This window comes from Eublepharis macularius, chromosome 1, assembly GCF_028583425.1.
Source record: "Eublepharis macularius isolate TG4126 chromosome 1, MPM_Emac_v1.0, whole genome shotgun sequence".
Lineage (NCBI taxonomy): Eukaryota > Metazoa > Chordata > Lepidosauria > Squamata > Eublepharidae > Eublepharis > Eublepharis macularius.
Genome location: NC_072790.1, coordinates 96583952 through 96596230, shown reverse-complemented (window position 1 = coordinate 96596230; position 12279 = coordinate 96583952). Strand labels below are relative to the sequence as shown.

The 12279-nt window shown below is 40.5% G+C and overlaps 1 protein-coding gene across 4 annotated transcripts; it reads right to left on the bottom strand.

Annotated features, from left to right (window-relative positions):
* Positions 1–2472: 2472 nt before the first annotated feature.
* On the bottom strand, positions 2473–12020 carry MTRES1 (mitochondrial transcription rescue factor 1). Of its 4 annotated transcripts, none has more exons than XM_054994580.1 (4): positions 11937–12020; positions 9443–9893; positions 8189–8261; positions 2473–6461 (listed from the first exon to the last, which is right to left on the bottom strand). In XM_054994580.1, the coding sequence occupies exons 2-4, from the start codon at positions 9883–9885 to the stop codon at positions 6285–6287; spliced, it is 693 nt and encodes a 230-aa protein (XP_054850555.1). In that variant the 5' UTR covers positions 9886–9893; positions 11937–12020; the 3' UTR covers positions 2473–6284. The 4 variants fall into 4 exon arrangements, with proteins under 4 accessions (XP_054850555.1, XP_054851378.1, XP_054852067.1 ...); XM_054995403.1 differs by having other exon boundaries at positions 11941–12019; XM_054996092.1 differs by lacking the exon at positions 11937–12020 and adding an exon at positions 11661–11901.
* Between the last annotated feature and the right edge of the window lie 259 nt (positions 12021–12279).

The window sequence follows — 12279 nt, the reverse complement described above, 5'->3', positions numbered from 1 at the left end:
TACCAGTGTTCCCGCTAATGTGAGCACGTGAGCAATCGCTCACGGATTCTGACTCCTCTGCTCACAGCTTCTCGGATGTAGCTCACAGATACTAACCCTCAGGCAGCCCCGCCCTCCCACTCAGCCAGCATCTGCAGGTAGGCCCTATAGGGAAGGAGCAGGGATCGAGCCTCATCCCACTTCTCTGCTCCCTTCCTGGCTGTGGCTGGTTTGGCCCCCAGGGGGGTGCAAGAGAGCGCCTCCAGCCACTGCTGGCTCTCTAGCTGGGGAACAGAGCAGAGCTGAGTGATCGGGTCTGGCCTGACCCATGAAGCCTGAAATCGCTAGGATCCCCTCAGCCCCAAAGAGTGGAAGAGAGGAGGTAGCGCCTCAGCTGCCACCATGGTGAAGGCATCATTTAACTTGGCCTTGGCGCAGGAGGCTGAAGAAGTAAGCACTGACACACAAAAGCTTATCTTGAAATAAACGTGCTAGTCTTTAAGGTGCCATTGTGTGTCTGCTTTATTTTGCAGCAACAGACTAATACAACTACCCCTTTGTAATCAGCATGGACATATCCATTTTTATACAGAAGTATACTCTGATTTTTGTGGCCTCTCACCTAATGGCTTTTATTGTTAAATTGTTTTGATTGTAATCACAATAATTCAATTGTAATTTTTTTTAAAAAGGAGGTGCACTCAAAACTTTAATGAAAGTTGCTGTTTCGACTCACAAAGTAGATTTTTAGCTCACAACACTGCAAAGCTTAGAGGGAACATTGGTTCCTACGCTTTGCGATTCTCCCATACGTGACATTGTTTCTCTGCAAACGTGCGCAAACTTCACGCGCAAGGAGATTGACAAAGTTAATGCTGGGTTCCCCCTTCCACTGGGAGGGTAAAAGGACCTGGCCACCCTAATCCACACAATCCAGCAACTAGTAACCTTATCAAAAAAAGTGCAAGATTACTATTCTTGAAAAATCTACATGGGCTTCTACGTACTAATCACTACACTCTTTTCAAGTTTCTTACAGATTGACCTCTTTATTATCTGTTCTAGTATTGTTGTTACTCTCACATTCAGACTGGTGTCTACTTTCCCAGATCCTCCTTCAGTCCCCCCTTCTGAAATAGGACATTTGCTCATCTCTACTCTTGTGGCATCTCACCAGTCCTCCAGGATGTCTCAGAGACAGTAAAAAAAAATAGGACCGAGAGTATAGCAGCAAGTTCTTTTTAGTTCTCTAGTATGTCTTTCATCTGGCCCTGGAGACTTGGGCTCATTTAAGGTAGCTAGGTATTCCCTGACCAGCTCATTAATCTTGAGCAGCCATCTTGTCCTCTCAGCATCCTAATATCACGTTATGTTGTACACAGTACCTCCTTCTGGGAGAAAACTGAGGCAAAATAAAGGTTATACAGCCCCACCTTCCCTTTGTCACTAATTTGCATTTTTCCATCTTCACTGAGCAGTCGGCCTTCCTTTCCCTTCCTTGGAATGTAGCATCTACTCCCTTAGCCTTAACTCATTTTGAGCTCTAACTTTCTTGGCACTGTACCTACAGATATCTAGATGTCTGCTGACCTTCCATTTCCTATATAAGTCTTTTTATATTTTCAGTTTACTACTTATCTATATTTTTCTCATCTTTTAAAATTGGTATTTGCTGTGATTGTGGTTTTAGTAACTTCTTTTTCATGAAGGCCCACCCATCTTGGATTAATTTTCTTCGTAATTTATCTAGGCATGGAATCTTACTCTATATTTATTAAAATCAGTTTCCTTGATGTTCAAATTACTTGTCTGCACACATTTTTATCTTTCCACAAGATCAAGAATTCTAGCATTAGGTGGATACTGTACCCCAAAGTTCTCATTATTTCACCATATCAATCAAGCTTTCCTCAACAGTTAAGAACAAGTCAAGGATAGCCAATCTTCTCATTCCTTCCTATATCTTCTCAAAGAAAAAATGGTCATGTCATGAATGTATTGGATTTTCAATTTAGTGGAATTCCTCTCACACACACACACACCAAGATAACTGAATTCTCATATTATTTCTTCCCTCCTTAAAACACCTGCAGCTTGCTTCAGGAAAGCATCACCCACATTCTCCTTGGTTTGGTGATCTGTAGTAGAATCCAGCCACAGTACCACGTTTACGCACTTTGAATTTTGTGTAGAGGCACACATTTTTGTTATATGCTGTGCATGCTCTTTGTGAACTAGTTATATCCTTCAGTGGTTTGGACCCACCTATGAGGGGCATTATTTTAAATTGTCACTTGGAGATTAAAACCTCTTTGATTGAATTAAAGCAACACATTAACCACTAAATCATGGTATTGCTTGGTAACAGAATGCTTCCTTAGAACGTTCAATCTCCACAGAGCACAGCCCCCAATCTCTAAGGGAGATACTGAAGTTTATTTGTTCCAGGTTCAAAATGAAGCCCTACATTTCCCAGCCAATAAATAGTCGATACATTAATTAAACTTTTATTTAAAATAATCTGATAACTTATTATTGAATAAAACACAGATATCTGGCATAGTCTATAGCAAGCAACCCTTACTTAGATAGCCCAGGTGAGCCTGATCTCGCCAGATCTCAGAAGCTAAGCAGGGCTGGCCTTGGTTAGTAATTGGATGGGAGACCTCCAATGAAGATCAGGGTTGCAGAGGCAGGCAATGGTAAACCACCTCTGTTAGTCTCTTGCCATGAAAATCCAGCCAGGGGTCGCCATAAGTCAGCTGTGACTTGTGGGCATTCTCCACAACCACTACAGAAATCAATCCTATTTAAGCATATGCATCATTCCTACTCTATCCAAGATGCATTTTTTTAAAAAGGTTAAATTTCAAAGTTTCTTACCCTGAGCTTTGCCACTAAACTCAAGAGATTCGGGGGTTAAAGGGTATGGCCATCTTACATAGACATTATTACATAGGCCAGCACATGACCTTACTAAAACTTCTGATTTGTGCTTAGTAAAGCTATTAATAGGATGTTCCTCTGAACATGTATTGAGAGACACTTTTCACAATGGGATTTTTTCTGGACATTGAATCAACTGTGTGGCATTATGATCAGGATGCTTAATAAACTTCACAACCCATCAGTTATACCCTAGATCCCTGCATAAGAGAAAGAGTATGCTTTATGTACTAACAGATCCAGCTGGCATACAACCACCTCTGTACTACCCAGTATAACATTCCAAACCTTCTGAAGCCAACTGGAAAACATTACTTTACCTATGGACTTAAAATACACTATATTCATGCAGAAAAAAACAAACATACAAACGTAAATTCCAGCCATTTCTATAAATATTCTAGCTGTCTACATGCAATTCTTTAAATCCCTTGGAAAAAAGTGTCGCCTATCTAATTACAGAGTGGATGCATTTATCCACAAATTCTTGTGTTTTTCCATGTTGCTTATGAACTAAATTTCACTACTGGTTTTTGGCTGCTAGCAAGGAAACATAATGTAATTTTACAGAAAACATTCATGAATATGTTTTTCTTCTGTGGAACTTTTAGAACATTGTGGAGATGTTTCTGGGAGCTTGTTTGCTCAGGAACAGAAGATTTTTTTCTAACTTTAAAAACATCCTATCAGGAATGGTAGCAGTGCTTATTTACATACAAAGGCAATTCTTAAAACATCCCTTGAGCATGGTGGCAGCTGCTCCAGCAACTCAGTGACCAGGCAACTTGTCTTGAGATAGCTCCCCAAACCAGCGACTGAGGAAATTCACTATAAAGCTGCTTTATTAACATGCCAAAATTACCTCATCCTTTTTATTCAAAAAAGAATATATACTCCAAAAATCCAACTAATAAAAATGACTGAAAAACAGGAGGTAATGAAAAAAAAATCAAAACAGCTAATTCACCACTTTAGATTTAATCAGTATTTATTTTTGGGATCTCACATCAGTTGTTTTGTGTTCCAGGGAAACTGGGGGTCCTCAATGAGAAAATGAAACAAGAAATACCCATTTTCCTATAGGACACTTTGCTGTCTGCTCTCCTTTTACCTTACAATGTACATGTGAGAGTTGGGTGTTTTTTCTGGGGTGCATTCTCAATTTACATGGGACAACGGTGTCACAGGATTGAGCAGTATCTTGCACTAACGGAGTACATATCCTGCATCTCCCAGAATCACATACCGCACTAGAATTCATTGAATGTTCAGGGGATCATTGGCATATAAAGGTTCCCTAAATCTAGGAAGTGTGAAAATCCCTAGTTTACCCCTTAACTGTAATTTGACTTTGGCTCCCTGTTATGCCCGTATTTTTACCTATGACGACTCTGCATTAAACTCAGGATTCTAACTGTAAAATATTAACTGTTAACTGTTATTGTGTTCATCATTATCATAAGCAAAAATTACTTTTAAAAGTCCTAAACGGATTGGGACCAGCATACCTGAGGGACCGTCTCTCCCCATATGTGCCCCGGAGAGCGCTTCGTTCAGTGGGTAAGAACTTACTGGTGATCCCTAGCCCTAGGGAGGCTTGTTTGGCCTCGACCAGAGCCAGGGCCTTTTCGGTCCTGGCCCCAACCTGGTGGAACTCTCTGTCTGACGACACTCGGGCCCGCCAGGATCTTGTATCATTTCGGCGGGCCTGCAAGACGGAGATGTTCCACCGGGCTTACGGTTGAGGCCAGCGCCAGGACCACCGGTCTCTGGTATTCGAGTACAGCTCGTGTGTCTGTCTACTTCCTCTTTGTATGCTGGGGGCAGGAATATGTAGCCAACTATATCAGGTTTTTGTATATACATAATTTTAATTGCTGAATTTTATTGTAGAATCTGCTATGTAATTGTATTTTATTACTGTTGTACCCCGTCCTGAGCCCACTTGTGGGGAGGGAGGGTTAAACACCAAATAAACTAAACTAAAAAAGGAGCCAGTTTCTAGCCATAAGATCACCAAATCTTTGATGAAGACTCCATCTACATCAATTTATACAGTTTAGTTGGGCTTTATTAAGTTGGTATTAATATAGGGGCTTCATTTGTACAAGGCAACAAGCCATTTGAAGCCACAATTTTTACTGATGAAAATTCCCTTTACCATTATTACAAAGGAAAGTTTTGTTCAAGGTGACATACAATACCTATCTTTAAAACTGGAAGCATTTATTTTGCTTTCCTATATAATACCACACAAGCTTAAGACGATGACAGAACTTTACATTTTGGCATTATTTGCTGTTTGCATTCTAATTGGTTGCTAAGCCTAAACTGCTTTTGAAAGCATAGTGGATGCAGAAGATTTCTTAAGCGGCATGTTCAAATTAGAGTACAACAGACAAGAAGTCGCCTGCACATGACTGTAATGGTTTTGGACCTAGCAGGGTCCAAAGCAATGCATTTATACACACCCTAATCCAGAGCTTTCTGCATATTTCAATAAGTATGTATGTTCCTGTGCACATGAGCAGCCATATTAACTTCTAACGACAGCACCACTACATGTATGTAAGGGACGTGCAAGCAGAGCTGCCCTTTCTGTTGCTGAATAGGGTAAATCCACACATACAGGAGAGTCATGTTCAAACTGGAACAGACATACACAGGGCTCTAAAGCAAGGTCTATAATTTTCTACCACAGGGTGCCACCAAGCCAAACTCTGTCTGTGCTTTGGAGTTCCTGGGGCAAATAATTTGAATGTAGCAGTATGTTTTCTCCTCCTCCCCTCTCTATTTTACCATTCAAGTGCCACAGACTCAGTTCCCTTTCATACTTGTATCGCAAAGTAAAAAGGAAATTAAGCGGAAAAAACAGCAACATAAATCAAAGACCATTGTACAAATGGGAAGATGTAACATGAAGCTACCTCATACTTTCCCATTTTAGGGACCAGCCTTCTGAAGCAACACTATAGATAAAACACACACACACAATAAGAGTTTAAGAAAAGTCAAATTTCTGCCTGTGAAGACTAAGATTAGCTTTTGGACTTCCAGTTATGTCATTTAAATAAAAGCAGAGTCTGCTTCTAAATCAACCTACCCTTCTATTTCTTCCATATATTTTTTTCATTTGGGAGAGCCACCTATAAACAATGCTTTGCAATGCTTTGCACTGTGGTATGACACAAAAGCAACAACCTCGGCATGAAGTGAGGTATACAATAAAGAAGATTGCATGCCATTACATAGCCATTTTTTTTAAAAAAAGAATGCACAAAAATCTTGTTTAATCAAAATTCATATAATATATAACAAATCTGGTTGTTCAGAAACTTCTTTCCCATGCAAATCCTAGTTCATTTAAATACATCCTGTTTGGGCACCTTTAAGTTTCGCCAGCGCCTCAATATCACTTTATATTTTTCATCATCAATCTTTTCTGAGGCTTTCCTTAAGACAACTCTCATAACTACAGCAGTTTCTGTTTCTTTGTCCTCTCCAATTATGAGGTCTAGTGTGTCACCAACTTTTACCTAATAAAAGAGGGAAAAAATACAAAAATCAGCTATATTTCCCTTAAGAAATAACTTCCCAGTCCTTCTCACCTATTAATGTTATACTTTAGAACAGAATCTCCTAGTACTTCTGTGCAATATCCGCCACAACAGGAATGCTGCAACCACAGTTCTTGCAATAGAGGCCTACACAGAAGTGGTGGGCATGTCTTCTCAAACCTTCATCTAGTGACAATAGCATGCAAAGCATCTGAACTAGACTTGCACACTTAAATGACTCACAGTTCTGAAGGACCTTAAGGACAAGCACATTTATTCTGACCACAAGGTTATGTAGAACTAGAACTCACTTTGACAAATGGCTCTAGTTTGTCAAAGCTTTTCCTGCAATAAAAGTGTTAGGCTGCATCCAGATATTGTTGGATGTTGTGCTATCATCATGCTACAGAAACCCTTTGCAACTGGATTGGCTTGTCCACATAGGAAACCAAGGTGGACTGTAAAGAATTCCAGGAGGATTTCAAGAAATTCAGCGAGTAGGAAACAATGGGTCAACTGATGTTCACTGTAGATGAGGTGATGCAAATTGGAACAAAAAATCATAAATTTAAATATATGAGGGCAGGAGTCTGAACTGGCAAAGATGTAGACTAAAAGAGATCTTGGGGTTGTAGCAGACAACTTGATGAAAATATTGGCCCAATATGCAGCAACAGTGAAAAAGGCAAACTCCATGCTGAGGATTAAAGGAGTTGAAAATAAATCAGGCAATTCTGTAATGCTCCTGTATAGATCTATAGTGTGGCCCCATTTGGAATACTGTGTGCTATTCTGGTCACTATATCCCAAAAAGCATATTGCAGAGCTGGAAAAAATACAGAAGAGGGCAACTAAGATAATTCAGGGGTTGGAGCACCTTTATTATGAGGAAAGGCTGAAGAGTCTTGGACGTTTCAGTTTAGAAAAAGAGACAACTAAGGGGAAGGGGGAAGGGGACATGATAGAGGTTTAGATACTTATGCTTGGGGTGAAGGGAGTAGATACAGAGACCTTTTTCTACCTCTTTCTAGATACTAGATCTCAGGGGCACCCAATGATGCTGATGGAGAATAAGTGCAAATCAGACAAAATTACACAATGAGCAATTAAATTGTGGAATTCACTACCAGTAGACACCAGCATCCTCTTTCACACAAAGACACCCCCTTCTGTCCAGGAGAGCCAATGAACAGGACACTGGTGCCAAGGCTTTATTCTGGCACTTGTATTCAGAGTTTTGCTGCCTCTGTAAAAGGAGGCTCCCTTCACCACCATGGCCTGTGAGTGGCTGTTGATGCTGTCTACCCCCCTTTTAAAACCATCTGTGCTGGACTACATGGATCACTGGTCTGATCCAGCAGGGCTCAAAAATCCACTTGCAAATTCCTGCTGCAGCACAATAACAACATGATATCCAAGATGTGAGGATGCAAGTCTAAAGTCTTAACTATGTTACAAGACTATTAACTGTGTTTGGCTACAACAGACAAATGCAACTGCCAATTAGAATTTCTTACACTTGACTGAGTAATCTCACATGACAGAGGCTGTAAGGGACAATAAAAATATGATATCCTGAACCTGCAATATCATTATTATTTTAAGATTTTATTTGAAGGCAATTTGTGCACAAGTCTTTGTAAGTTCAAGAAAGTGAGATCATTCCATTTTTTTTACTAATTTAAGGCACAAAACATATTTCTTACAGATCTGCTTTTCTTCCATAGCTTCTCTCCATTCAGCCTGAGTTCACCATTGTAGAAAGCATCTTCAACTTTGCTTTGAAACAAAAAGATTTTTTTAAAGAATTGTATACCTCATGTAACACTACTGTTCCCATTTATATAAGCAAGAACACAAACATTTAATAAAACATTCCACCATCTGAATATACGCATATGAAACATGCAGCGAGACTGGTATTCCTGGTATATGAAGATCCCGTTCCTGTTCTACGGTTTAATGTTCATTGGGCTGTGTATGACCAGCTACAAGAATAGGGTCTCATACAGGAAGCACATTTCTCTAGCTAAGTAAGGCTACAATTCTATGCACTTACTGAAGAATTAAAAGTAGTGATTCACCTCTGAGCATATATGCACAGGACTTACTTTTATGCACAGGATCCAGCTGTTAAACTTACAAGTACATAATTTAATTAAAAAGATCACATTACCAAATAAACTGAACATAAATGTGTTATTAAATCTAATCATAATATCAATTTCACAATTATGGTTTAGAAAATTAAACAATTCAGTAGCAGGTTTTCATAGATAATCCCACAGATGATTTAAAAAAAATGGACAGTTTCAGTTTATGTCCATTTCATTATTTTCTGCAAGCATATCAGCAGGGAAGTATTAAATGTATGAATTCTGTCCCTTGAGCGCATGAGAGTTCCTATGTGTACAAGGACTGCCCCATTCACTTTAATAAAAGGGCAAAACTCAGAAATTGAACGGAGACACTTGTTTGCGTGAGAAATCTGTGTATACATCAGACTGCTTACAACGTTTTAGCTTGTTGTTAAGGTAACTGTAAGTTAAGTGCCATAAAACTCTTCAATGAGTCATGCGATGCAGGGTTTGTTTTTAATTCTCTCTTCTAACACAAATAAGCATGTTTATTTTATTATTTTTACTAACACCTGGTTTATTATTCTTTTTTTTTAACCAATCAGACTAGGGATTTTTCTTTAAATTACTAGATTAAGTTGTATTTCAAAACATGACCTAGAATGCTGTCCAAATGGACTCGCGCAACTAATTGTTAAAGCAGCCAAAGAGAGTAGAGCAAAATAAGTGCATGCAGGCATCTGAATAAGTACAATGACTTATTAACAACAACAACTACTACTTCTATTATAAATAACAACAACAACTTGCTTTACCCATAAAAGGAGCAGAAAAGTGCTGGCTACAGATTATCAGTAAGTCATTTTATACTTTTACACTTACTTTCTTGCAACATCTAGACCAGCTTTCATGATTACATCAAATCTGAACGACGTTACTACTTTCTCTAGATCTTTGTAATCTTTCACTACAGTGGGATCGTCTTCAAATTCATCCTCTGAATCACTTCTCTCTTCAACTTCATCCTCCTCCTCCTCGTTCTCATCCTCCTGTACAGTTTGTTTCATGTTCTTCCGAGAGCTTTTGTTACTTTTAAGTCTTATAGAAATTCCTGGGGTATATTTGTACAACGATATCAAAAATACATGGCATTTTATGGAAGAAACAAAGAAATGTTTGGGGGTAATTGTTGTAACTGGCTGATAGCTTGCAGAGTAAAGAAATCTCCTCCAGGGTGCACAGAGTTTATAAGGTGAATTATCCAAGAGTCCAAGCCAAGCATTTAGATTTCTAAAAGCACCAAGGGGTAGTCTGCAACCCGGCATAATGCACACTGTAACAAAAGAACATATACTCTGTTAGGTTCAAGAATGAATGACAATTTTCTGAATCCACTAAACTAGCATCATTGTGCAGCTAGCAATGGTACTGAAGGAGAACCACCTCACTTACACAGATGAGTTTATGACTATCCAATGGATGTTGTCAACCACAGGGCACAATCCCTGAGGTATAAGCATGTTTAAATCCCCACCTCATTATGTTTCCAATCAAAATTAATGAGATCTGAAAGTATTTACATGACTGCATTATGCCTGATGGTATGACTTCTGCACTGACTCCTACGGTGGTTTTCACATGAAAATTGTTAGTGCAAGTATGCTCCTTCACACCATGGCCAGAATTCAACCACAGGATCAGATTATTGAAAATATTGATAGGCCTGACTTTCTCAGGACCCTAAGCAAATCAGGACCCTAGGCAACGACAAGAAAGTGATGTGCATAAGCCACATAAACCGAACATACATATGGGAATGCAGTCACTGTGAGAACCATCCAGAAGCTGTAACGTATATCAAAGAATCAACCTTTAATCTATAACCCGTGTATTCTAAATTAGTTCTTTAAAAAGTTAGTGAGATTGCACCAAAATAGGTGACTGATGGAAGGTCTCTATGGTCATATTAAAATAGTAAGCTCTCCCAAAAACATTAAGATGTTGCTAGAATTGATCTAAATTTGGCTAAGGGTTTTAAGTCAGATGGAGCAAACAATGTGAAGGCAACCTTTGTTTTGCAAACATAATATTTCTGCTTATTTATACTTTTTAAATAATAAAACATTAAAAAGATAATTAAAGATATACAAATGGCCCAAACTTTCTACTGAAATGGATATGAGAAATTACAACACAATGAACATTTTATATAGCTGACAACAAACTGTTACTTATTACTGCTCTTGCTTTCTTCTGTCTTTCATTGTCATTTGAATAGTGATTCTGAAAACAAGACCATTTCAATCCATGTATAGCAATCCCGTTAGTTTCAACAGTACTGCTCTAAAGGAAGCTAATACAATGCTATACATAATTACACCATTTTCAGCCCATTGACTTCAATGCAATGTAAGGTTCACAGTTTCTTGGGAGAAGCACCACAACACAGCCCATTCTGGATACTGATATCTTTCTCTCACAGGCTTTAAGTGGCAGTCCTTTGTTTATAAGAGCCCTATGTACAATAACAGTGAGATACCTAACAGAGATACAAATCCATGGCCAGACTCTGCAACAAACTTCCAGCTTGGCCCTATATACCCTCAGACAACAGGACCCAGTAACATCTGTATACCGCACTGGACTCATCCCCTGCTCATCTTCCAGTGTGATATATGCCATCACATGGCAACAGAACCCTTTTTTTCTCTACATAGGACAACTATCCCATAAAACAAAACAAATCGTGTACTGTGGAAATCTTGTTGGTCTCTAAAGTGCCACCGGACTCCGATCCTACAGCGTGTTGGGATGTTCCTTAAACATAACGGAGATAAATGTACGTACAGCGTTGTTTTTTACCGTTCGATCCTACACATGAAAAACGTCTCACTGGCTTCCCACACCTTTGCAGCACAATCCTAGAAAAGGTTATTTGGGAGTCAGCCCCACAGACTGCAACAGGATTTATTCCCAGTATAAGTAGGCTTGTAAACATGAGGCCACATCTAATGGGGGGGGGGGGGCCGGCGGTTGCTGTCATGAAGTTCAACAGAACTGGCAATTTGTTGTTAGCGTAGGACCGACTATAAACAGCTACCTGCTAAGCAACGTCCGGAACGCGGAAGATCCAACGGAGCTTACTGCTAAGCAAGCACAGTTTGGATCTGGTCCGGGAGTAAACGAGCGGGGGGTTTACACTGCAGAGTGTGCAAGGGGCGCGCCATCCTCTCCCCCGTGGCGGCGCTGCTGGAGCCAGAAGACGCAGGCCTTCCTCGCCCTCCCCGCCTCTGTCCTCCAGCAGCAGGAGCGCGTCCGACAGCAGCTGCTCCCCGCCCCCCGCTGGCGCCCCCCCTGCAAAGCCGCTCCACGCTACCTGCCTCCGCTCGGCTCTCCCGGGCCCGGCCGTTCAGGTCACCCTAGTCCGGGCCTATCCTTTCCCCTTCCTCGTAGCCCGGCAGCAAGGAGTAGTGGAGGCGGAGCCGCGCTCCTCCGCCGGAGCCAGCCCCCTCTGCTGGGGGAAGACGCCCTGGCGGACTCCGCGGTGTGTCTCACGACTTCTCGCCGGATGGAAAGGCGATAGCGATCCTACTGCTTGCTTGTGGATGCACGCTCATTGGGAGCAACTTCCCATATGGGCTGGAGGCAACGGCGCTATAAAAGCAGTATAGGATCTGGGTGACAGTCTTAAACATACAGCCAGTGGGATCCAGTAATGG